Consider the following 27,623-nt stretch of genomic DNA (forward strand, 5'->3'; position numbering starts at 1 on the left):
GTCTATTATAAATTAGACAAAAGTTTGGTTATTTTTAAGTATTTATGTGTTTATTTATTATTTTTTGTGTGTGTGCATGATGTGCCTGTGGGCATGTTAGCCACAGACGCAGGTCACCAAGCTTCTACTCTACCCAGTCACTTTACCAGACAGAATTTCAAGAAGTCACAAATATGGGCATCTTGGTGCAAAAGTCCACACTCCAAGTCTCTGGCTGCTCAGGCAGGGAGGAGCATCAGAAAGAAGAGCCATGAGTGCATTATCCCATAGAATGTGCAGTTGGGAAAGATGAGTTACCATTTGAGACTATGATGACAAACATAGGGCCACCCCAAGACAGCAAAAAGATGGGCTTTCTAGAACATTCTTCTATAAACTTTTCCTGTTTGAGACTTCACGATGAATCACTAAGAGAATTTCTATTCAGAATGTGTCCTGTTTACAACCCATATTACAAAAAGTTATATTACCATTGTCATCTCTGAGCAGTATGAAGGATACAATCTCATATTCATAGTATGGCTAGTTTATATTGCAGCTTTATGAAAATCTATAGATATCAGTGTCTGCTTTTAATGGATCTTGCTGAAATCCCATTGCCTGGGAAGATGTGCTGTAAGGAATTATCACAGCGCTTCATCTGACAATTATGATATCATATCAGGAAAATATGACTTCTAAAGTAAGGGAGAAAACTTTTGCAGCACCATAACCATTTATTTTTTTTTAGTTTATAAATAAAAAACTTAAGGCCTCTATGTGCTAATTAGCTGAGTTATCTCAGTTCCAACAATCCCTCTATCCCACCCAAGGCTGTCTGTCAGTGCCAATGAGATTGAACGTCAAACTGGAAACTCTAAATCTTTTTCTCCAAACTAGAAAAGCATCAGCAAGCCACATCTTCTTGTTCTGCTGGCAAATAAGAGAACTCCTTGACTGGTCAAACTCTAATCAAACTGTTAACTGGATGTGAGGTCACCCTAAGGGGACTTTATCTCTAGTGCCAACATCCAATAACCTTTGACCTCACCGTATCGAGTAGCATGGCTAGTCTTTCTCTTCTTTCTTTGCCTTCCTTGCTTTTTGTTCCTTCTTTTCCCCATATCCAGTCTCAAGGTCTATTCACCAGTTGCTCTGACTTCAAACTCCTCTGTCGTAGTTAGGTTTCTATAGCTGCAGCAAAGCACCATGGCAAAAAACCAAGTTGACGGGGAAAGGTTTATTTGGCTTATACTTCCATATTGCTGTTCATCATCTAAGGAAGTCAGGACAGGAACTCAGACAGAGTGGGAACCTAGAGGCAGGAGCTGATGCAAAGGCCATGGAGAGGTGGTGCCCACTGACTTGCTCAGCCTGTTTGTTTGTTTGTTTGTTTGTTTTTAATAAAACTCAGGGCCACCAGCCCAGGGATGGCACTACATAACTTGGGCTGGACCCTCCCCCAACAATAATTAATTAAGAAAATGCCTTACAGCTTGAGAGACATTTTCTCAATTAAGTTTCCCTTCTTTCAGATAATTATAGCTTGTGCCAAGCGAACACAAAACTAGCACATCATCCAATATACCTTTTCTAGATTATTTCCCCCACCCACCACCCTCAAGTTCTGTGCCTTCAATCTCTACTCATAACCCCATCTCAATGGCTGGTCTGTGTTCTAGAGGATCACTTCAGCTGCCCTACTGCCTGGCTGTATATTTCCTATTTCAAAGTCGAAAAGAAAACGATTACCTTCTTACCAGTGTCCATCTGCCAAACAGTGAAACTTCATAACAAACCAGGTTCCCTGAGCTCCTGCCTTCAATGATTGTCATCAGTACTTACCACAGCTCAAGTCTAAAAGGCATGCATGCCCCCAGTGTAATAATACTTGAAAATAAATCTGGCCCTTCAGTTCAACTACTTGAGTGAATTCCTATTACTTACAAAAAATATGAAAGCATCTTAGCTTGTCAACCATGATGGTGTCTGATCCATGTACATATAAATGTGTGTGTTTGTGTGTTTTCCGTTTTTTCTCTTGATACCTGTCTTCTGTCAAGCTATATTCTAGCTATTCTATTTGTGTGTGAGTATAGGTGTCCAAAATTTCTGTTTGCAATTTTCTAAATATATATTGTGTTCTGTAAGGCTTTTGAAACTCATAAGGGACCCCTGTCTCTAACCTTTCTTCTACATATTTCAGTCCATTGGATGGGTCATAATTTTTAAGACTCTACAAAAAAAGCCTTCTCCTACTAGGATGATTTGCTGATAGGCAGGCATTACACTTGCTCTGTGAAAAGGTAAAGGCCTTCCTTTTCTGTCTGGTACAGTTCAGTACCTAAATTATAAAAATAATTATATGTTGTGTATCTGTTCTCTTCCTGCTCTGTGAGTTACTGGATAGTAGATATATCCTCTCATTTACTTATCTTTCCAAAACACAGCCAATGGCCATTTCACAGAGACACTCTGAATTTTTCTCTTCCGATGGATGTGTATTTTGATCTGACACTAATACCTGGATATATGCCCATAAAATTAACTGGAGCAAACTATGACTTGGATGCCTGTGGTACATTTCCCTTCAATGGGAACCGGGGCTGCTCCTTCATCCAGTTTATGCATAGTTTTCTGTAACCTGCTACATCACTAATTTTTTTTTTCTCGCCAGCTGGTATTCAACTCTTGGTATTCAAGAGATTATTGTTAACTCTGCTTCTAGGAGAATAAACTTTTGAGTAGAGCGTTAAATTACTCATTTAGGAATATGGATTTAGCTGGCTTTGAGTTTCATGAAGATTCATAGACACTCCTCACAAAGTTGAGCTGTTTAGTGCTTAGTCTTAATCTAAGACGACAAAAGCTGTCTACTAGGTAGGGCCAAGGATTTATCTAGTCCAATTTGCCTCTAACTTAACATTAATTTGCCAAATACTTTTCTGTAAGAAGTTGGCATTAAGGATACTTTAGTGTACCTTTGATAAGACTCACAGATTGTTTCAGTGTCCCTAGAATGCTACAACAAAATACCAAAGACTAGGTGCCTTAAACTAGGACTTCTAATTTACTTTCTGCTTGTGATGCCTATTTGCCCAGGAAATTTCTATGCAACACAAGGTATACGTATATATATATATATATATATATATATATATATATATATATATATATATAAACATATATATATAATATGTGAACAAATGAAACATTTATCCATAAAAACAAATAAAAATAAAAATTAGTTCTTTGGTGTACAGACAGTGTTACCATTTAGTAAAGATTAATGGAAATTTACACACCAATAAGCTGGGTTTGTTTATTCAGTTTTACATAAAAACTTGAACCTTAGCTGAATATTTGGTACTTTAGGATACAGACTTCAATACTTTTCAGAGTTGATTGAAGTTGTCAGTTTATAATTGCCAAAGCTGAGAACGCTGCTTTGCAAAGATAAGTAGCATAAGACAGCAGAAGCATGTCTGGGGCCATTTTAGAAATTATTGGCAATTCTGCCCCAATCTTGAGTCCAAATTATGTGAATAATTTAAAAATAAAATGTGAGTCATCAAACAGCATTTTTTAAAAAAAATAAATAAAAAACAACCCCAAACAATCCAAAGATCTACTAATTGAGACATGCTGAGAAATGACTGTAGCAAAATATAAACATTCTTTGCTTCTCATACTTAAACCATCACGTTCCCCCAAGAGCAGAGAAGCAATGCACTGTGACTTGGGGCACACAGTGCTTTCAAACTTGGGCTTGAGTGTTGCTGTAGTGTTTGCTGCCATTGCACGGAGTGATGGCACACACACCATGTACAGTGCAAAGTGTGTATTTTGTGTATCAGAACTAAGGCTGCGGTGACATCACACAGGCCAACACTAGTAAGAGTTGTCAGGAACATCTCAAATTCATCACATATTTGATTTTAAGTTACTGTTTGACTGCTGCATGTTAAGGAATCTCAGTGGTGCCAGTTTTTCAAACGACCTTCACATAACTCCATAGAGGCTATGAACCACAATTTAAGAAGCGAAGGTTGAAACAACAAAGCATTATTTTCCTTCCATTCCTAAAGTCTAGCAGAGTGGCTCTCAACCTTCCAAATGCTGTGACCCTTTAACACAGTTCCTCCTGTTGTGGTGACCCCCAACCATAAAATTATTTTTATTGTTACTTCATAATTGTGATTTTGCTGCTGTTATGAATCATAATACAAATGTCTGCGTTTTCCAGTGATCTTAGGCGACCCCTCTGAAAGGGTCATTTGACCCCAAATGGGGTCTTGACCCAAAGGTTGAGAACCACTGGCCTAGAGGCTTAAAGTCCAAATCATGGTGCCAGCATTGTTAAATCCTTGTGAGCATCCTCTTCTTGCCTTGCAAAGTCCACCTGTTGCCATGAATGTGCCATACTTCCTTTGCACACACCCGTAGAACTCCGCTGTCTCTTTGTTCTTAAACAGCTTGAAGAACATGGAGGCCTCATTCTCACGATCTCATTTAAATGTAATTACCTCTCAAAGGCCCCACCCCCAAAGAGCGTTGCCTTGGGCTTAGAGTTTCATTGTACGAATTGGTGTGTAGGGGGACAGGATAGGAATCACAGTCAGTAACATGGATTAAAATACTTTTCCATGAATATTTAAATAACTCAGTAGCTGGGCAAATGCTGACTCCGAATACTGTTTTCCTTTTCTTAATAATTTGTCTGAGTTGCTCTTATACATGGGTATTAAAATAATTAGCATTTTAAGAGGCAAAATGTTACTAAGTTGCCATTAATTATCTCTGATCTATTTCCACAAACATGAATCCCCTTTAATGCTTATTTTTTATATATGTTTAACCACATTTCTCAACTGTTTTGGTGAAGGCAAACAATATTAAGTCTCTCTCTGGTTTCTCATAAAAAAAGAAAAAAAAAAAGAAAGCAAGAAAGAAGGAAACCAGGGTCTTGGTGCTTCTGGCAAGTTTGTTCTAACACAAGTCGCACCCAGATTGTAATTCTGATAAGTATTTCAGTTCTTTCTTGAAAAAAATTAAATTCACAAAACAATTGATTATCAGTTATAAACGGCAAAAACACCATCTGGTTTTTAAAATTGGTTCAATCCATGAGGCAAGGGGAAAAATGTTGGAAGTTGTTCTTGGCGGTGAGTTCTAGTCCGTGGAGCAGAAAATGACGCGCTTTGCTATGAGAAAGCCAGGGTAGTCATAACTTGTACTTAGCGGCTGTGGGAATTTGATGCGTTCCTCGCATGTTCCATATGTTAAATCGTTTGGCGACATCTTTGGTGTGAAAGAGCTGGGAGGGGTGGGGGGGGGGTGGAAGAGGAGCGTGGCTAGAAGACAGAGCAACAACTGCTTGCTTCATCCTGAATTCCCACCTCTGGCTAGTATGCAGAAGGTGTACCAGGCCTCAGTTTCCATACCTGGTAAAACCGTGTGTGCCAAGTTCCTCAAATCCTACATGGCAGGCAGCATTTCTGTGGCAATCTCTGAGGCTGTTTGCATTCTTCCAGTGAGGTAAGTCATACAGCACTGGCATTTCCTATAGAAATGTCCCATGTTGTTCTTTGCCAACTGGAAATCTGAGTAGGTGTTCATTTGAAGTGCCAAGAGAACGGAGGGAGATGAAAACACTCCAGCACTTCCAATGTCCCCATACTGTGTTCTGAGTGTGGGAGGACTAGGGCCTGGCTACATTCTCCTGGAGCCTCAGCCTCATGAGGAATCCTTTCCTTCGGAGTCTGCTGCAATCCTGTTATTTTCAAAAGCATTTCTGGGCTGCTGGCATATTTTCACCTTATGTTAAAAATACAGCTCTCCTTTGCTTATTATTCATGCATTATGATGTGAAATTTATTCCTTCACTGAACATGTATTTATTGAGGCACAGTGCAGCATAGTGGTTAGTTGGGAGGGTTCTGTCTACAATTTGGAAATTTTTTTTAAGGTTGGCGTTTAATTTTTCTAGCCATGTTGAATAAAAAAATGGAGGAAAACAATAGAATATCTCAATGTTTAAACAAGATCATGCACAAAAATTCCTTCCTCAAGGACACATGAGTAGCAGAACATTCTCGTGTGTCTGACCGTGGGCTATTGTGACTGAGATGTGGGGTCAGATTCAGCAGTATACATTCCGTTGTCAGCCTCTGGCTTCATTCTAATTTGGGTGGAAATCTGCTTTGCGTCGGATCTGATCAAGGTAGTTCACTTCTGGCAATGATAAGAACACATAGGATTTTTTTGCGGACTGGACATTATCCTGGTGGCCACATGGTGTTGGTTTTCTGCCTCATGTACTGTGTGTGATTTGCCCATTGGGGCATTCTCCACTTCCGGAGGACTGCCTGCAGTTCGTGCATTGGGGCCTGTAATTACAGAGCAGAAGATCCAGGGATGTGGAGACAGGGCAGTTTCGCAAATTAGTTTATGCATAATGGATAATATGAGGCTGCTTTAATGTGTAACTCATTTGATGGGTTGGCCGATCTTAACTTCCTTTTTGATATTTATTTTTTTAATTTATTTGCGACATGAGGACAGAGGGCTTTGGTACGGCTCTTCTACACTATAGTTCAGATTCAGCAATTTACATTCAGTAATCTCTTGGTCATTTAGCCACAGATAATTTGTCATGGTTTGTTTTAGCTGTTGTGATATTGATATTTATTATGCAAATTGTATTTCCTACATCTTATTGTTCTACATTCTATGAATACTTAAATTATTATAAACCTTTACACTTAATACGGCTCGTCCTTCAATTTGATGCTTGAGCAACAGAGGGTCAGAGCGCACACGGTCTTCTAGAGGGGAAGTAAATAAGTAATTAAAAGGCAGACAAACAAGAGAGACGCCTGCTTGGTTGAAAAGAAAGCAAAGATAATTTAGGGGAGGGAGAGTGCGTCCAGAGAGGCATACAAGTCTCTTCAGCAGGAGAACTTCTCCGAGACACAACTGGAACCGGGAGCACCTGTTGGTCTCTAGAAGCCTTAAAAAGGACTGAAAGCACAGCAGAGAAAAGACTTGATTTTTGCCCTGGAGGAATAACTCGGCTGACTCTCCCTATCTTTGCAGTACTTGGTTCCCCACATTTCCTTCCCCACAAACCTGACGGGTAGATTTTGTGTTTTTGTGTGCGTGTAATCTTAAATACATATTGCTTACATGCTAAAATCTATTAAACACTGGAAGGATACTTTCAACAAGATGGGGAGCCGGAGCATCCCCCACCCCCGCCCGCGATGTACCGCTCCCCAGAATCTACAGCCAAACATACTCTTGAAAATCCCAGAACGCGACTCCTCGGCTTCAATCTCTCTACTATCCCTTAGTCTACCGCTAGGTTATTGAGCGGGCTCTCCCGCTTTGCCGGACGTGCAAAGCACGCATGCACTTCTCCCAGACTGTTTTGTCAATCCGGGGACCTGCATTCTCACTCTCCACTCTCTGGTTTCCCAAAGATCTCATTCCTTCGTGCAAGGTGAAGGAAGGAAATTCGCAAAGTGTGACTTCCACAGGCCGATGCACACGCAGTGCTCGGGCCCAGGAGCCTCGCGGTGAGACTCGTCAGGCGTGAGTCCGCCGCGGCGACTGCCGTAAATGTTCCTAATAACGGTGCCCAGAAACTAGAGACCCGCCTCCTGGAGCCGCAGCCCTCTTCCCCCGCCTCCACGCCAGGCGCCGGGGCAGTACACTTTTCCTCCGGCGGGGAAGCTAAGCCGAATTTTAACGTAAACATATTTGCATAGGCCCCGCCCATCGGCCCCGCCCCTAGGTGGCGCGGGCGCGCGGCCGAACGCAAGCGCCAGGGGGCGGGGTGGGGGAGGGGTCTAGTCCTCCGAGAGCCGGGTTGGGCTCGCGGCGCCAGGATTGGTCGGCCCTGACTCCGCCTTTAGCACATCTCATTAGCATCTCATTAGCTGTCCGCTCGGGCTCGGGAGGCAGCGACCGCCGCCAGTCTGAGGCAGGTGCCCGACATGGCGAGTGCTGTGCTGCCGAGCGGATCCCAGTGTGCGGCGGCAGCGACTGTGGCGGCGGCGGCAGCGCCTCCCGGGCTCCGGCTCCGGCTCCTGCTGTTGCTCCTCTCGGCCGCGGCACTGATCCCCACAGGTAGGTTGTGGGCACCCGCGGATTGGTCCCGAAATACCCCCCCCGGGCACCCCCAGGAGCCGTAGCTATGGAAGGGGGGACGTTTCCATGACAACCTCCCCCCACTTCCCAAATCCGAAGCGGCGGGAGCGTGGCAAGGAAAGTCGGGGCTGCGATGGAAGGGACTGAGGGGTCGGCGCCCCTTCTCTCCTGCCCGCCGGCTGCGGATGGGCGCCCTCAGGGATGACTGCACCCACACCTCTTCCTTCTGGCGTAGCGCGGGGTGCTGAGTGGAGTGGGCTTGGGGGCCAGGGGCTCGCGCGTGGGGGAAGGGAAGCCCTCTGAGGCGCCCCGAACCTTCCGGACCCTCCGAAACTCGCTCTTGTCCCTGGAACTTGCAGGTCCTCCTGTGTCCCCGGGCTTAGCCTTCGTCCCCTCCGTTTCAGCTCGGTCCCCCGATCGATTCTCCATTCCCCGAAGCTTTTTCCTCGCGGGTCCCCAGGACATCCCCACAGTCGTGTCCTCTCCCCCGCTTGCTTGCCCGCGCTCTGCAGGTCCCCCGCCCCAGAGCTGCACGCCTCTCGTGTTTCCCTCCAGCCGAACGCAGCCCCTCGGCCCCCTCCGCTGGGCTGCGGGTCGGCTTGGCTGGAATCCAGGCAGGGAAAGTTCCCGTCTCGGGGGCGGCCGCTCGTTGCCGCGGCTGCAGAAGGGGCTCCGTGTGCCTTCAGCCGGTCCGCGCCACGAAGGCCTCTGCCGCGAGTGGGGATCCGGGATTTCCCGGCTGCGCGTCCTTCGGGCAAGCGGCCCGCAGGTGGTGGCGGGGGCGTTCGCGGCCTCTGCGGCCCGGCGCTCGCCCTGCGGGCCTCGGGGCGCTCCCCGCGTGGCCGGCCGTCTTGAGAATCTGCCCGGGTGGCGGCTCTGAGAGCGCCGCGCCTTTCCTGAAGACGCCGAGCGCTTGGCAGGAGCCCCGCGTGTGGCTGCCCCTGTGCCGGGCGCGTTGGCGCGGTCGGGAAAGAAGAGGGCAGTGTTTGCATTTGCTAACAAAAGGGAGCCGGAGCTCTTCCACACCGGAGAGGCCGGCCGCGCTGCGCCCGCCTTCCCGCCACCTCGTCGCTTTCGCCAGCCGCGCGGCGTCCCCGTGCGGCTGTGTCGCCTGCCTCTGGCTCCCGGCGGCCGGTGGGACCGAGCCGCACCGAGCGGTGGCGAGCGGGCGGCCGGCCGTGCGCGAGGGGATGCGCTAGGGGTCTGAGCCTGCAAAACCCCTCCTTGCAGCTCCAGAGCTGCAGGACCTGGGAGCAACAAGTGGTGGAGGACGCCGCGAGCTCAACCCCCACCTGCGGAGCCCCCAGCCTGGGAGGGTGCAGCGCTGGGACCAGCGTGCGGTTCCCGGGGCGCCTCTTTGCTTGGGTTGTGTCTTTTGTTTACACGCTAGAGGACACATAGTTATGTAAACACCGCAGGAGACACGCTTTTGGAGATGGGGGATGCTTGGGAGTGCTAGCTTCGGATTTAGGGGGATGCCAGGTTGGTTGACTTACCCCCCTCAAAAAAATAAAATATAAAACAGGCTTGCGGAGGAGAACCCATGGAGGCTCTATGGGTGGGAGCCTGGCAGCACCTTCTATTTCAGCTTGAGAATTTTGGCTTCCATGCTACTGTCTGTCTCCGGATGTTTATATGTTTTTCTTCTGTGAATTCTTAATTTATGAGTTACGAGATAATTAGGTTTAGCCGAAGCCCGTGTGGTTACAACTTAATTTCTGGTGATGCCACTGACTGGAAGGGTTCGATAGAGTGTTCCCGAAAGAGATCCCTCGTGCTGCATTGTAAAAAGCGCCACTGTCAGTTAAACGTGAGCGTGAGTAAAGGCTGGGTAACTGGCGCATTACAGAGGCAACAATAGACTTGTATTGGCTGCAGAACGAAGGGTGGGGGTGGGAAGCGCTGACCCGGGATATTGCCTTTCGACTAAAAATGGGAGCCATGCAATGCCACTAAACCAGCAGAGTAGGCTTAGATTTTGCCTCCCTTGTCAAGCCTGCTCATTGAAGGCACGGGGTAGTAACAACCGTACTATACTATCTCTCGGCGAGAAGTTGCCTTCCCAGCGAGGGATGTGTGCTGACTTAGAAAGGAACGGTCTGGAACTCAACCGTGCATGTCAAAGCTACAGGAAAATTCTGTTGCCAGTTACCATGGAAGCAGCTTCTTGCTCTTGTGTACATCCCTGTTTGTATGCCGCTTATCAGATTTTGTTCAAATTAGAAAGTAATTGGGTTTGATTTGTAGTGAGGGGGTGAGATGACTTTAATTTTTTTGAATGCTCGTGTCGTGTGTGTGTGTGTGTGTGTGTGTTTGTGTGTGTGTGTGTGTGTGTACACTTTGAGAGATGGTCTTGGCCAAGCCCTAGTTTCCATACTGCAGGGGTCAATTTCAGGTGGACACCGAAGGATTCCTTTTCCTCATATGCTAAGCTAAAGCTTTCTCAGGGACCTCTGCTTCTCATTCCTGGTTAAAAGAAACCTGTTGGTGCTACCTGCTAACTTCATTAGGCTTATTTCATTCCCATTCTTGCCGAGAAAGCCAAGTCCCGCTATTGTGGACTGGGGTTCTGTTCTGTTTGCCTCTGTAGCTGAAGCCATCCTGCCTGTCCCCCACCCTTACCCCCATCCCAGAGAACATCTACTCTCATCTCCTGTGGTGTTTGGTTGAAACAGACCCGAAATGCAGCTAGAGTAGGATCGCCTGTGCTGTGTTTCTCACTCCTACCATGTTTAAGGTGCAGGCATGCTGCTGTTTGGGGATCCTGAAGGAACCTGCAGTAGATAGATCACCCTGCTCTTACCCTGTTCAGGATTAGAGACAATGGTTGATGGGTAGGGGATTTGTGGGGTGGCAGTTAGTCCCGGCTTGCCCTAGCCGGCTGGGACTTACTTGGTTGGAGCTTTGTTGGAGCTTGCATACCAGGGACAAGGACTTTGCAAAAGTGACGCCCTGCTATTGTTGCCTTTCCCTGCATCAAATTGAATAGTCACTGGGGGGACTTGCACTTGCCTATGATAGCTTCGATAAAATATCCCTCATTAATGCCACTTTATATTTACAGTGTGTCACTGGAGACGCACAAGGCTTCATTTAGTGACTTGTGTGACGAGACAAGCTTGCATTATTTGCCCGGGACATTTTGGAGAAACAAGAGACCCATTGAGCAATCTTTTGAAATGAACAAATACGAAAAAGGGGGGAATAAAAGAGCAGGCAGTTCTCCGGAACAAAGAGCTTTATTCATATGGATGTTGTACATGCTTTATCCAGTTTTCCCCAGTGGCTCTCCTGGTAAAGGGGAGTGGGACGGGGAAGGTGATAACAGGCCGGGCACTCTGGCTTCCTCTTTTACTTCCTGACTTCCCATTCTTACTGAATTTGGTTCCCTACTCACCGCCTGCTTCTCAATCTCCGCTCCAAAACCCCAGAACGTAGCAGGCTCTTAGGTTTCAAAGGAGATTTTGAAATCTTTTCTGCCTTTGTTGGCTCGTACGGAAGAAACTGCTGGGTAGCTAGCTACCTGTTGACTGATCAACATTGGACAGTGTACTGGGTGTAGGGAAAGAGATGTCACTTGTCTATGACATGTGTCAAGATAGTGAAAGTCAGAATGGTAGGTAAGATGTCTTGCAATTATCACATTAGCCTCGCTGTGTTTTAAGGGTGTTGTTAAAATGAAAATCCCATATAAAAAAATCATTATTAATGGTGCTCTTGGGTTTTATTTTTAAACTTTATCCCGTACCTGGTACATTTCAGCTTCATACGTGATATTTTTTTCCTTTTAATTCTACAGCCTCTATTGTTAAGTTGTCCCCCTTTTCTTTAAAATTGATAGTAATACTATCAATGAAAATCGGTGCTATGAGACTCATTCTTATTGGGTCTGTGTATGTGATATTTTAAAGCTAATTGACCACATAGAATTTGTATTAATTTTTTAATATTTTGATTGATTGGTGTGTGTGTGTGTGTGTGCGTGTGCGCGTGTAAGTTGTTTAACAAAAAGACTATTTTTATGTGAGGGGTATTTCTTACAAGGGGCCAAGCTAATTGATACTGTGGTTTGGATGGAAATTGACCACATACGAAGAAAATTTAAAAGAAAGAAATCCAGAGGATTAAAATGCTGTATATCTTTTTTTGGAAGAATGCTACTGACCATTATGCTGGGCATTTTTAACAGAAGATCCAGCACAGAAAGGAGAAATCACACAGCGACATCTGTTGCAGAACTGAAAATTTGCTGCTCTGAGATGGAAGCAATTAGCCCCGTGTAACCACCTAATAGTATCAGAGTGTGTGTGCTGACACAAATATGAGCACGTGCACGTTTACATTTGCACACACGCACATCATACAGAAGCTCACGTATTCAAATTAAAGTACTAGAACGTGCAACACTGGAGTGCCGAAGTGCTTTAAAAACTATTAGAGATTGTCGTGATTATGGAACTGCCGAAAATGAAAGATAATGACAATCTTCTTAGGAAACACCATTGTTTTCCGGTGAGGCCGCCACCGCCCAGCTCAGCTAAGACTGAGTTAGCTGTAGATCTTGGATGGGGACAGGTCCCTTGATGTTCAGACAGTGGACCTTTTTTTTTTTTTTTTTTTTTATTCTTTCTCCTGGCAGCGATGCCCAGACAGAGAAGCGGATCATGGGAGGATACTACCTTGGCTAAAACTATTTTGTATTCTGAAGGCAGCGAGATTAATTGTTTGCTCTAGGTAATAAACCCATGGATCAGAAGGAGTGACCTCTGGGAAGAAAGGACCAACTCTTGGTACCTTTGCCTTTGGTGTTGACAAATGATTCTGCAACCTCTGGACTTTATTTGGCAGCCACTGCGCGAATGTCGTCCAAAGTGCCTTCGTATGGGAGACCGCCGGGTTGTGTTGTTGTAATAAGTCACAGGCAAGAGCTAAGCCTCGGGAAGCACATGTTCTGGTTTTTAAGAATTTCATTTGTCTTTTCTGAAGTCTACTACAAGAGCCTAGCTTGGCTTTCTTTGCAGGTTCTCCTTCGTCATTTGAGGAGAAAAAGCTAAAGGGAAGTTTTTCTTTTCCTTAAAGGAAAACATTTTTTTTTTTTCAGGATGACTTTTATATTGGCCTTTATATTTTCTCTCCCCCACCCCCAACTTGGTTATAGGAAATTTCAAATATACAGAAAAGCAGAAAGGATGCCCTACTAAATTCTACATGGAATCACCCGGTCTCAATAGTTACCAACCCCTACACATCTGTACCCTCTGTGCCTTTTACTACTCCCAGGTTATTTTAAATAAATCTTGGACATCCTATAATTTTTCTGCAATCGTTTCAGAATGAATCTCTAAGATGCAGCCTTCCACTCATAATTACAGTATCGTTATCTGAATTATACAGATTCTCAACTGGATATACTGAATCTTGCCTACTACTCTTGCCTTTCCGAGGAAGGCAGAATGAAGGGTTGTCTCAGTGGGTAATGGCCGAGCAGAAACTAGAGACTCAGAGCGATGACTGTTTGTGCTCAGGAGACCTTTCCTGTGGTTTAGTTTATTTTGAGCAAGGTTTTGTTTGGATCGGATAAGATGAGTTTTATTATGGTGTAAATATGGTTGTGTAAATATGCAGTAATTGTGGCTAATCCCGCCACTGTGGCCTGTACCCTTGGCAAAACTAGCCATTTCCAGTTGTTCCCATAATGAATACCCACCAGCTGCAGACTTTTGTAGGGAAAGTTTATTTTAGTTTGGTTGTGAGATACCCTATTCACACACAGGCACACACATAGAAACACATAGACAGACAAACAGACAAACACACACACACTCGGGCATGTACTTTCCAGTCCTTCATAGTATAAATGCCATATTTTGTGCGTATATTGCTTAAAAGAAAAATGTTTTTTTCCATTTCTAACTGGCTATTGCTCTTAGTCTGTAACTGACATGAAAATGTCTTGGGTGGCATGAGAGGCACATGCTACTTACTGTGAGTACTCTGGTGTTATTCTTGTGAGTTGGTGCTAAGGGCTAATAGGGGAGAGGAAAGGTTACTAACTTTATTTCTCAATATTTGCCCCCATTGATTTAAAATACAGTTTTAATATTTCAGCTGGAAATGTTGGACAGACCTAGTGTTCATTTCTGAAATTCTTTTTTTACCCCTGAAAATAAGTCGTTTTTTCCCCAAAGTTTGTGACATGAGGTTGCCTCCTCTCCCTCCCTAAATTTCTTTCTTTTGATTAAATTTTTTTACTGTAATTTTATTTGATCTGTATGAGTGTTTTGCTTACGTGTGTGCTACATTCACCAAGTGAGTGCCTGGTGCGTAGCGGAGTCAGAAGTGGGCATCAGATGCCCTGGAACTGGAGCTGTGGATGGTTGTGAGCTGCCCTGTGCATGCTGGGAGCTGAACCCAGGTCTGCAAGAGCAAGAAGTGCTCTTAACTTTTGACCAGTCTCTCCAGCCCCTTCATTTTGAAGATTTCATTTACAGCAGACACAAATCTGAAGCTCTTTGTTGTTCCCAGGCAAACAAGACATTACATATGAGATGATGTTTAGGGGTCTGAGTGGGCCTGGCCGGGAAAAACCCTTCTCCTGAGTAGGCCTTTGGTCAAGAAAATGCATTTAGGAATTTGTATATCCAGGGCTTGGGGAATTTCACCAAAATGGGAGAGGCAACCTGGCAACCTTTGTCTGGAAGCCATCAATGAAGGACGGAACCCACTGGAATGTTTGTAATCATAAGTGATACCTCCTTGTGGAATTCCAGAAGCCACAGGTTCTTTTTCAGAGATTTAAATTGCAGGCTCTAGCCAGCAGCTGCCGTTGGGGTTAATGAACACTTTTTCTTTTCTTTTTTGAAGGTCTTCCAGGACTTGTCCTTCAGAGCCTTGGTGCAGCTCTCCATGGACTAGGGTTAGACAAAAGGGAGAAGTGGGTATTTGTGTGGCCCAAATGATGCGTAGCCCTGATGGTTGTGCAAAAGAGAAGCTCGGTGTGAAGATGCGGAAAGAGGTGCCAAGACCGACTAGCGGGGGTCTTGAACAAAGTGATTGCCTTAAGGACAAACTGTAGTGGTTTAAAAAAAATCTCTTATGAGATGTTGTTGTACTGGAATCTAGTTCCTTAACCCAACATTTTGATCTAGGTATTTCAGAGATGTTAAGTAAACTTGAAGTAAGTGCTGTGAAATAGATTTAAATGTTTGAGGTTGGTGTTCCAGTGAACATGGAATTCTGTAAATGCTTAGGATAAGTGTCTTGCTCTTGGCAGAGTTCTTTGGTAAAAGTAGACTAATTCCCCCCTCAGCTCTCTAGCACAAGACGGCACCATCAAGTTACAATTAAGTTATGGTATCCCTGGAGAGACGAGGAGCAATCTGCCTGAAAACAAAGAGCAACGCCCCATCTCTATCACTGTCCGCACCGGAGCTCCACATGGCTGGGAGAGCGTGCCTGAAATGGACCTTTTCTTTGTTCTGCTACTGATAACAGCTTCTCTGAAAGTCTTCTTTATTATTTGGAATAATACCACTACTATCCTAGCCCCAGCACCCGGCGTCCCTAAATTTGGAGCCCCTTTCCCCTTTTTATTATTACTATTGTCATTTTAGACGGGGTCTCATGTTTCCAAGGCTTGTTCAAGTACTCGCTACATAGTCAGGGGTGACCTTGAACTCCTAATTTTGTCACTTTCATCTGCTGGTTACAGGTGTCTGCCAACCATACCCAGTTTATGTGGCACTAGAGATTGAATTGTAACTGTGCTGCAGATGGCACCTAGGGCATTGACGCGACACTTTACTGACCAAGCTAATTTCCTTAAATTGAAATTAAATGGGCCACATCTAGAAACTTGGTGGCCATGTGCTGTTGTTTCCCCAGAAACTACCTAGCCACTCCCCTCTCTGAGTGCTATCTCTGCTACCTAGAGGCAGCTCAAGGCTGCCTGCCGCAGTTCTAATTCCTTTCAGGGCAGGACCAGGGAGCACTCCCCTCTCAGAAACTTAATCTCAAATTCTTGTTTCTTGCTGCAAATTCAATCTCCGCACTGTTTTGTCTTTAGGTGGCTCCTTCCTCAATTGCTCTCTCATTTCCTCCCTAATTGCCCTCATTTCTTATTACTTTTCAGCCCAATCCTGATGGGACTGGAAGACTGATGACTCTGCCCTGCAACTGAGGGAGAAAGTGGTTGTGCCTATCAGCCCTCATCTGGTTGCTGTGGCACACGCGGCTCCGCTGCTCCTTTAACTCTGTCTTGGCTCATAGGTGAAGGACGGCTGACTCTCTGGCTCTCTTCGTCTCCTTTGAGAATAGACACCTTTTCTTTTGTCTTTCATCTTAACCAACGTGAACATTGAAGCAGGTCTCCATGCTGGCCTTTCTTTTTCTGCTTTACAGGTGTGTGTGTGTTTGTATGTGTATGTGTGTGTTTCTTTATAGCAGTTAGTGATTGTGTTGTGGATTGTGACTAAAGTTGTCATTATTGTGACCATAATTTTCATGGAATGTTTAAATTTCAGAATATTGAAAATACATTGTGTCTGGTTGAATCTGACTAGTTTGCTTCACTACACCCTAAAACAATGGTGTGAATGACTTAAATTACAGTTTGTCAAAATGATAGTTTTCAGCTCCAAGTGAAGTTCTTTCAAAGGAGGACCGTTTCTTCAGGGTGAAAAAACAAAACCAAAGGGCTGTGTGTGGAGCTACTAGCTTGGTATGAGATCAGTCACTGAAGGTGATCTGGGAAATGTCACCTTGCAGATGGCATCTTGATGATACTTACATCTGGCCCATGTAGTTACCACGGCAGAGAAACGGCAGAATTTTCTTAATCCTGGGCCTCTATGGAATAGTGTTCAAACATAGTTGATTTGGGAACAGAGCTGCTTACCTCAACACAGTTGTGCCAGCTTCGCCAATTTTGTGGCAGCTCTAGTTGCTTTTTGGTAGAGATCGTAGAGGACAAATTATCATTGGCTTGGTAAACAGAAACATGGAGTCCTTGTTTCTCAGTACCACTGATGAACTTGCTGTCTTAGGGATCCTTTCAGGGGATCTGGTATTGCCATCTGCCATCCTTCTTGCCTTCGGTTTTCCTAGCCTGGTAGAGTTCTTGCTGCTCTGCAAAGGTTAGCACTGTGATAGCACAGTACTACAATCTTTGATTGTCTTCTGATGTTCCGGGACAGTGTTGGGGAAGGGATCAAGGATCGGATTGTGCTTGTGTTTTTGGCTCTTTGCCGCGTTTGCTCATCTCAACACAAGTTTCCCAGTTTTCTTGCAAGTCATCAGCCTCATTCTTCTGATAGAATGGGAGCATCGCCTCATTTCTCTTGCAGAAACCCTTATTTAAACAATGAAAACTTTAACGATACAGAGAAAAAAACCAAGTTAATTTAGTACGAAATTACTGCACAAATGGTTTTATCTCTTAAAAGGTTCAAGTAGAGATTAGCTTATATGACACCCACTTTCACTTTTGCTTGTGCCTATCTTGTGAGCGAGCATCCTTGTGAAGAGTTCCCTGCCCCTTGTCTCCAGCTTTGTTAGCAATGACATGAATGTCAGCTGATTCTTTACTGCTTGCTCCTGGAGCAGATTTTTCCATCCCTGGTCCAGGTTGGCAAGTGGAAGCATTGCGTTAGGTTCCACAGCAGAAACATGAACAGCAAACCAGCCTGCTTTAGGAATGACAATAGTTGAAGCGGAACACACACAGGGACATTTTATGCTGGGAGTATCCATGTCTGTCTATCTCTTTATTAAAATATCTACCTAGTAGTGGCGGATAAAGTCTACTAATACATATTCATTTGTAAATCCCTTACACGTTAGGCAATATTGAAAAATTATGTTGAAAGGATTAATTCAAGATGTTCTCCATCTGCTTTGAGGGGAAGTGAAGGAACAAAGTGAGTGGAGTCATGTAACATCAGAGAAACAGGGTGATTACAATCTAATTATCAGGCTTTTAAACACAGACTTTATTATTTTAATCAACTTCTTATATTGTATTTGCTGTATTGAATAAAGACAGGGTACTGCTAGCTCATAAGGCTAGAATAAGGTAGAAAATTGAACATTTGATTTATGAAAATTATTTTTTCAATGAGAATCTACTTTTATGCCAGGAAACTGTTGGGCATATTTCGATCTTCCAAAAAGGTAGATATATGTATTCTTTTTTTTTTTCTTCTCCCACCAGTTCTTTTGGGAAAATTTCAAAATCACAGGGAACTTGAAATGAGTACAATGACAGTGCACATTTATCTCTACCTTACTGAGCGCCATCAGCTGTTAACATTTTACTCATTCGTATTATTGCCATCTTCCTGAATAATACATAAACATATATTCTCAGCTTTTCTTTTTCTGAACCCCGGGAAAATGAGTAGTAGGCATGATGCTTGACCCTTGAATATTCATCACGAAATTCCTGAAACTACGATTATTTTCCTCTGTGGTCTCAGAAACATTGTTACTATGCAATTTACTTAACTCTACTGTGCTCTAGTATCTAGGTCATAGTGTGATTTGTCCCATTGGTTTTCATTGTTGTTTTATTCTTCCCAGTACAGATCCTGAAGTGATCAACAAACTCACAGTGGCTTTGGTTTTCGTATCTCTGGGATCTTTCAGTCTAGAACCATTTCCCTACTTGTCCACCCTTTCTCCTTTCCTTTATTTCTCTTTTGTGGTGCTAGGGATCTCCCAGGGCTTCCTGCATGCTAGAATAGTACTCTGTCACTGGGATGCACCTCTCACCACGTTAAAAAGATTTTTTTTTTAAATGAGGAATCTTTTATGGCCCCGGCATTTTGAGTCCAGACATGCTGTTTTCTAGAATGTTCTGTGGTTGTACAGATTGTCTGATCCTTTCTCCCTCCTTTGGCTCAGATTAAGCATCTTCAGTGAGACTACTGGATAAGTGAGCTGATATTGTCATCTTGTAGCTTCTTGTCAATTTTTCTCTAGATTACTGTTAAACATTAAATACTTAGTTTAGGTAGATCACAGATTTCTGCATTGTTGCCCCTTTGTAATTAATAAAAGAGTCTCTAGGATAATTTTGAGAGTGTTGATCCTGTTCTCTCACAGCACTTCTTGAGTTAATGGGTCAACAACACTAATAAATGTCTGTGTCGGACATGCTGGTGCTTACAAACTTGGCATTTCCCAATTCTGTGATCCCCATATTGGGTGGAGGTACTCCTGTGTGAGAAGATCTTGTCACACCCCACTCCTTTCTCGCGTTTTTAAAAAGTAAAATTCAATGTGATTTGATTGTGTCTCATTACCATCAAAGTTGACCCATTGAGCTCCTCTTGGAACTCTGTTGTCTCATTCTGATGTAGCCTTGCTAGTTAACAAAATAATTACATCTATTTATTTTGTATATGTGTGTACTCATGTGCCTGTGTGTACATGTGCATGCTCTAGCATGGATGTATTGGGCAGAAGACAGCTTGGAAATTGCTTATCTCCTCCACCGGTGGGTCCTTGTGATTGAACTCGGCTCACCAAGGACTTTTACTCTCTGAGCCATCTTGCTGGCCCAGTCTTCCAAGAACTTTCTCACTTTATGCCATGAGATATATAAGCTTATCTTGAGTGATTCCCACCTTTGACCTGGGTTTAGCTATTCCTCCAAGGAGTCCTGTTTGCTTTCTGTGGAGAAATGTTCAGTAAGTAGAAGAGAGTTGTATTCATTAGATTTGTGCTGTCCTTGTTTTTAGACCTTTCTGATGGGCAGAACTAGGTAGGACTTGACACCCACTTTCTTGTTTGTACCAACCACTCCCCATTGCATATATCCCAATGGCTTATTCTGTGTATTTAGTATTTGTTAAGTCATATATAACACTGTTGCTTTGTTTGCCAGCCTGACATCAAAGTTGTTTTGTAACGTCTCCCATTCCTGCTTGTATCTTCTGCCCCAGGTGAAAACTCTGGGTCCCAGCCATACCCATATCTTATAATTAATATGGAGGGGTTTCGAAATTACTTCACCAAGACCACTGTGGACAATGATCTTTCCAAGCAAATCTCAGCTTTCCCCCTCTATTCTTTTTATCATTGAAAGGATCCTACTTTTCCTGGCAGTGGCACATATTGCTAATTCCAGCACTTGGGATCTCTTAAGTTAAAGGCTAGCCTCGTCTACAAAGTGAGTTCCAGGACAGCCAAGACTACACAGAGAAACCCTGTCTCAGTAGTCCACCACCCCAAATCCTATTCTTGTAGACAAAAATAGATGGCATTAACAAGTTTGAACCTGCATTTGTGTTCTCTCTTTTCCTGCACCCCCCCCCCCCCGCCATGTGTATGTGTGCCTGAGAGAGGGATTTTACAAATTTATTTTTTGGGTGCCTAAATTAGCCACATGGCTCAAAAATCCCCTACTTTTTCTGCTCCATTAAAAACAAAATAACCTTTCTATAGTAGTATTTTCTTTCATTTCATTTATATTCTGCCTCCTATTTTTTTTAAATTGGTAATGTCACTCCTTTTTTTTTTTTATTGTGTTATCATGTCCCTGTGTTGTTTTTATTTGACCAACCCCGGCTGCTTCCCATTTATTTAGATGATCTCCCCATTATTCAGCTTTATTTTGGAAACCAGTTTTTCTTGCCATCTTCAATTGTATTGCTACTTCTTTCTTTCAAACTTGCATGGAATCTCTATGAATTTTTAATTTTCCAATGTCTTTGAACAAGGGCTGCCTTTCTATACTACTATAATGCGTGTCTGATATTTATTGAAAAATAAGAATGATTTCTGGAAGTATAATCTTGCTAGCCTCTGATATTTGATTGTGTTTTACTTCGCTTTTGATTAGTCTCTTTTAAGATTCTTCTCCCCATCTAATAAGCTGGCTAATTATAGCTCAAGCTCCAACTCTTCCTACTTTTTACTTTTTTTTTTTTTTTTTTAAACAGAATCTTGAAATTCTGGCCTGGAACTTACCACGTAGCCCGACTGGCCTTGACCTCGTGATCCCTCTTCCCCATTGCCCTAGTGCTGGGATTATAGGTGGCCACCACAACAACAAGCTCTACTGAAAACAAACAAAAATGTGGTATAACTTACTCTAAGGTACCCAGCCAAGGTGCCTTTTGTATTTAAATCTCAGACCATGTTAGAAAACAAAGAGCCTGCCTGTTGGACATCTCCACTACAGTCTTCTGCAGTCACCCCAAACAACGGGAAGCAAGAACGGCAGCTATGGCTTCCCGGTGGTATTCATGAGCACTTTTGCTCTCACTGTCCCCGTAAGTGCTTACTACTGCTGCTTTCTTTTACAGGTAGGAACTGGGGGAGGAGGAGAAAAGAAACACAAATAGCCAGTCTCAGAACCAGGACACAAGACAGAGCAATCTTCCAACTCTATAGTTTTAAGCACACAACTCTATGGTTTCAAACCATAATGTAGACATATAATGTGAACAACTAGCCTGGATGTCCCTGATGAAGTGCCTTGCCATCCACCCTGAAGTTTGAACTCATAGTTGTACTGCCTCTTTCACCATCTTCTTCTCCTTAGTAGTTAATAGGTCCCTCTCACCGTATTCTGCAGATGAGGAAAGTGGATTTACAGTGGTATAACAGCGCCTTAATTGGTCCATTTACTTCTAGCCCCATCCCTTGTAATGCATCTTTAATACTGTTTCTAGACGAATCGCTCTGAAATACACATTAGATTGTCACTTTCTAGTTTAAAATCCTTAAATGTGTTCTTGGCGCTTTGGAGGCAAGGCTTGCTCATTCTGCCTGGCCTGCGGTCTTTTGTCACCTCCCTTCAGGGTCAGGCTTCCTCCACTCTTACCTCCTTCCAGCCCTCCACACTTCAGAACTACAGAAGTGAATGTGTCAGGTGCCCCCCCCCCCACCTGAAGTGCATTACCAGTCTCTGAGGCTGACTCTTATTTCCCAAGGACCGACTCTTGAAGGAAATTTCCGGCAGCTTGGTTAGGTTGTATTTTGTTGTTCTCCTTTGTACTTTGCTCAGGGATTTTCCTGACTTAGCCTGTTCCTTCCCATCAAACATCATTCATGGAATTCATTCTCCTGTATGTACTTGGGGTATGTTTGTCTTTCTCCAGCTTCTTTCTTTGGAGAGAAATGTCTCATTCCTTTACTAATCTCAGGTTAACAAATTTAAATCACATGCAAAATGGCCTAAGTCTGCTGTTTCTTTTTCAGGTCTTATGCAATTTCCTGGGAGAGAGATTATAATATTGTCTTTGCATTTTATTGCCATTTCTCTGACTGTTCCATGACATTTGACATTTTATTTTTTATGTATTGACGTGTATTCATGTGTTATGGATGGTCATGTATCCATGTGTCTTGAATAGAGGGGTGATTTCTTATTTATATTGATATCCTTAACAACGTGGAACCCACAGGTCTGTGCATAACACACCCTCAATGTGTTGAATCAACGAATGAGTTGGATATTAGTTGCCCATTCTAACTTTCTAAATCTTCAGTATGCATATGAACAGGGGTCACAATGTCGCTAGTTCAGGCTTGAAGAACAACCTGAAAATGAACCTGTGTGTGCGTATTCATTTGCCAGCTTCCTGTCCCATAGCTGAATTTCCAATATGTATGTGTTCTGTCCTTTTTCACTTGTGAATTCTCTTAGTGGGGGTATATAATTTGTACCAGGCTTACTATTTATAAATTTAACTTAGAGGTTATTCTGTCACCAGCTTAATGGCTGTGATTCTCACGAGAGTTTGATTTTTCTCTCCTAATAGATGAAGAGCTGTAGAATGCCTGGCCATTTCAAAGCTTGAAGGACTAGCTTCTGGTGTTTGTTCATACTTGTTGGGCAATCAGTGGAGAGATTTAGACTGCTGGCCCAGATAAGAGACTCTCTTCCCATTTATTTAGTCACTCCACAGTCCTGGGATAGCTGGACTTTGAGTCACTGCTGAGGTTATAAGGACGAAACCAAGAAACTTATCTCAGAGGTCATCTCTTCCTCCTCTTGCCGGCTTTCAGGAGAATCTTGTCTTAAATCCAAGATATATTTTCAAAAGAGGTAGTGAACATAGGGAAATTTAAACCTCAAGGTAACAATTTTCCCTGTACGGTAATAAAGATGTATGTAGAGTCAGTGGCTGCAGAATCAAAAAATAGATCATGGTAATCGGATCACATATGAGAAATGGCTTGTTGCTGTGCTCAGAAACATGGGCAAGGCAGCACGTTTTCTCCACTCTTTGCAACTACATTGTTGGTAGGAATTAAGACTGAGGCAAAATGAAGCCTATCTAGTTAATTGCCTACAACTGTTCTCCTTTTAAACAGAAAGATTTCCTTCCTCTCATCACGGAAGATGGAGAATCTGTGTGCTGGTAGGTAGCAATTACAATTGCTACCTTGTAATTCTGGAGAAGTTTGGAGTTTAGTCTTTGCCTTGAGTGTAGAGGTGGAACCACTCTAACGGGAGTTTATTGCTGTAATATTTTTAAGCATATTTGTGACCCTGATGTACTGTGACCTTGTGAGGCTGTCGGAGAGCAGGGATAACCAGCCCTCTCTCTGGCTGTCACTTACCCTGCAGGCTGGGGAGGAAGGACTTGTTTTTTATGGCTTCTTCCTCCAGCACTGTTTCCTAGTCACAGCTCTTTGGTGAGACTCCTCTTCTCCGCCCGAGGCTTGCATCCAGCCTGGACTGTGTGCTTCGTTAAGTACTTTGAGTGATGGGGATCGGAATGTTTTATACATGCTTCTCCTGGAGCTCTGTACGGCGCACAGCTTGTGTTGCTTGGGTGTTGTGAGTGGTTTGCACAATGAGCTGAAGTTCGGAGAGGAATGACAATTTCCCTTTAGTTCTACCATGTGCCAAGTTCTTCTTGGTAGATGGTTTTTTTTTTTTTTTTTTTTTTTTCAGGGATTACCCTTTGAGAAATCTTTTAAGTTGAGGGCATTAAACTTTTTTTTTTCCTTACCATAATTCTTCGAAGAGATATCCTTATCAGTGTGACCTACTGTCAAGTTAATAATGATTTGATGGCAATATCCAAGAAAAATTATACCTTTGTAATATAAATTTGGCCAATGTACTAATGGATAGCATATGGCTGGTATTACCCAATAAGAAAAGATGAGTTCATCAGTTTCTTCTGGAATTAGGTGGTGACTGCTTCAAGTATCCTATTTAAAAACAATTGCATCTAGATACTGTCTGCAGGCTTGCTTATTTCATTATTTTGATCATTTGCATGAAAACAAGTTGATGATTCTTTAAATAACATGTCCGTTCACTTTTCTGTTTGTCCAGGATTGCTGTTTCTCAAGTGTTCTCATCCATTCATGCAGGAGCATGAATCAATTAAAAAACTTTGAATTTTAGACTAGCGTAGTAGCAGACTTTTCTTCACTTGTTTTTAGCCAAAAATGATCTCCCATTTTCATATTAATTTACCTGTGGTTACATCTCTTTATCCTCACTTCACAAGGTGAGTACATACAGAGATAAATTTTAATAGAATATTTTCCAAGATTTTAGACTTTTTAAAAATGGGGTCATCACCGTCAAGATTTTGACCTGAACTTTTCGTGAACTAAAGGAGCATGAAAAGGATGGAATATATATTATACTTGGAACAACCGATTAAAGCTAAATTCCTTTTTAACGTTTATCTGGTGCTAGTGCTAAAAGCAATTCCATTTCAGCACGAGAGCCCTACATTTCTGTATTTGATCTACCTGCAAGGTGATTTTTGGAAAAAGCATGCTTTTCTTTTTTGCCTTGTTTCATTTTGCTTTAAAGTTTTGTACCAGTGGTTCAAACAGAATGATTCCTTCACACTCAAAACAACAGGCCAGGAAGGAGAAAGTGCTGTGTGCTGGGCAATTGTGAGGGCTGAGGCTGTCCTCATAGGCAGTGATGTAGAGTGCTTATCTGTCTGACATTTCCTCTTTTCCTATTTGCTTTGTGGTCTCACAAGATGTGGCTGTGACCACAGCAGAGAATGGGAGGAGTTGAGATTTTTCCATCACTTGGCATGCCTGTCTTCCCTTCAAGAGGGAACTAGCTGGGACTGGGAGTATCACAGGCTTTCCATTGAAATGAAGTTCTAAAAATGCAGGAAAGATTTCTACTGAGTAAGAGGTGGGGACAGAGATGTTCCAGCTCGAGGAGGACCATCTGACTAAAGGCTTATGGGTAAAAAAACTGGAAATGACTAGTGGGAAATGCGATTAGCAAGAGATGAGGTAGGTGTGGAAAACCTTAGAGTTTGAGTTTAAATTAAATTTAGGAAGCCATTTGGAGCTAATGAAAGCTTCTTGAATAGTGGATTAAAAACAAGTTTTGTTTCGAATGTGGATCTGGGAGTGATTAGAAACTGAGGGATTTGATTAGGTATAGAGCACTAGGTTGGGGAATAATAGTTCAGATCCTAATGAAAACTTGAAGTAGGGCAGCATTCGAAGAATGGATGCAGAACTCACTGGATTTGGTAGATGACTGAAAAATGGGAAATGAGGGAAAATAAAGAGAAAAAAATGAAGACGGACTATGATTTTGAGTTTTAGTGACTAGAAAAATGGCTGTTCCAATTAAGATATAAAAATGTTACATGGTGAAGTTAGCAATTCTGGCTTGAACATATTATTTAAGCTGTTAATTGACATTTACATGAGAAATATTTAGGAAGCAGTTTGAAATATGGTTCTTGAGTTTGTGCGAGAACTTGAGAGCAGAGCTGGAGATGTGGATTTGAAAGACCCTGCAAAGAAATGTATGAATTTTCCAGTAGATGTATAAGACGTGTTGATGCAGGAAGGTGTGAGAGAGCCCAAAGGGAGTAGGTGTTGTGGGGACAAGACGAGGAACACTTGGTGGATGCCAGGAAGGAATAGTCAGAGGCTTGGAAGACACATGGTGTAGAGGGAGGACTAAGGGAAGATGAGTGGGAACCACTGGGATGGAAGTGTCTTTACTGAGGTGCCAAGTGTCATGAAGGATACTGCCATTGAACTGAAGTCTTCACCAGAGAGAATGTAAAGGAACTTTGGGGAAAGTCATGTAAGCAAATGGAATGAGACTTGCGTGCCTTAGCATGCAGTTCGTGCATGGCAAGGCCAGAACTGATCCCAGCTGTTTTGGTTTGTGTACACAGATATTGTACAAAGAACCATAGAAAAGCCAGACATGGTGATGCGCACCTTTAATCCCAGCACAGTAGGCAGAGGCAGGCAGATATCTGCAAGGTTGAGGCCAGCCTGGTCTACATAGTGAGTTACAGGACAGCCAGAGCTATGCAGTGAGAGACTCTGTCTCCAAAAAAAAACAAAACAGAACAGCAAAGAACTATGGAAGCCTCTTCAGCCTGACTGCGCCACCTAAATGAATTAATACTGTTTAGGTTTTCATGTTGAATAAAGAGCAAACTGTGAAGCTCACACTCTCCTTGTATCTCATGCTATGAATGACGGCTTTGGCAGGCTAAAGCATGGAGGGAGGATGGCTGGGAACTGTCTCTGAAGTGTGCTGCTTTAACAACCACCGCTGGAGAATGACACAAATCCTGGTGTAGCTTGGGAAGCACTTTCGGGATGGCAGGAGGAATCTAGGTCATTAACAGCCACTCCTATTCTTCTGGTAGATTAGTGTCTGCAACCCTGGTTTTCAGTTCATTGTGAAGAGGCAGGAAAGACCGCGAATGGCTCCCACCTCAGTCTGTTTTGGTTGCTGTGAAAGTTCCCGAGGCTGGGAAATTTATAAAGAAAAGAGATTTATTTTGACTCATGTTTCTGGAAGGCTAAAGACCTGGGTTGGCGTCTGCTCACCTAGTAGAGCACACCTCTTGTTGGCAAGACCCATAGGCACACTAGGAGGAGGTAAACATATGAGGTAACATTGCTTTAAAATAGCCAACTCTCCCGAGATGTAATCCGTTCATGAGAGAACTAATCCAGCTGGTGAAGGAAGGCATTCATTTCTGTGAAAGTTACTGACTCCCAAGACCATTATGCTGGCAATCCATTTTAAATATAAACTTCGACGATGAAAACCTCTTCTAAACCAGAGCAGTTCCTTAGCACACATCAGTCAGTAGGGGGCATGCGTTGAATTGGCGTTGTGGAGCAGTTTAATCTACAGTTGAGTAGAGATGTAGCAGCATGCCAAGTTGCAGACTAAATTTCCCTAACTCCTCTCTGTATGTTACACGTAGTGGTGGGGCCAGAGTGGTAGCAGTTAAGAGCACATATTGTTTTTGCAGAGGACCCAAGTTTGGTTCCCAGCACCCACGTCCGGAGGCTCACAGCTGCTTATAACTAGTTCCAGAAGATCAGTCACTGCTGACCTCCGAGGGCACTTCCATTTAGATGCGCATACCCCTCTCTCACATACACATAATTGAAACAATAGAATTAAATCTTCAAAATGAATGACATATTTGCAGAAATTTCATGATCAAGTCAAAGAGAAACCGGTCCAATGAAAAGATGTTCCAGGG

General features: G+C 43.3%; 1 protein-coding gene across 6 annotated transcripts in view; it reads left to right on the forward strand.

Moving 5' to 3' along the window:
• Nucleotides 1-7,954: 7,954 nt before the first annotated feature.
• The window catches only part of Cadm1 (cell adhesion molecule 1), a 326,714-nt gene continuing 307,045 nt past the window's right edge, over nucleotides 7,955-27,623 (forward strand). For 4 of the 6 annotated variants that reach the window (XM_048416808.3, XM_048416810.3, XM_048416811.3 and 1 more), the window contains exon 1: nucleotides 7,956-8,112. In XM_048416808.3, coding sequence (XP_048272765.3) covers nucleotides 7,980-8,112 — 133 coding nt within the window. In that variant the 5' untranslated portion in view covers nucleotides 7,956-7,979. Of the gene's footprint in view, nucleotides 8,113-27,623 lie in introns of all 6 variants that reach the window. The other 2 variants (XM_048416807.3, XM_048416809.3) reach the window with 1 other exon arrangement.

Source organism: Myodes glareolus, chromosome 4 (assembly GCF_982192425.1).
Source record: "Myodes glareolus chromosome 4, mMyoGla1.1, whole genome shotgun sequence".
Taxonomy (NCBI): domain Eukaryota; kingdom Metazoa; phylum Chordata; class Mammalia; order Rodentia; family Cricetidae; genus Myodes; species Myodes glareolus.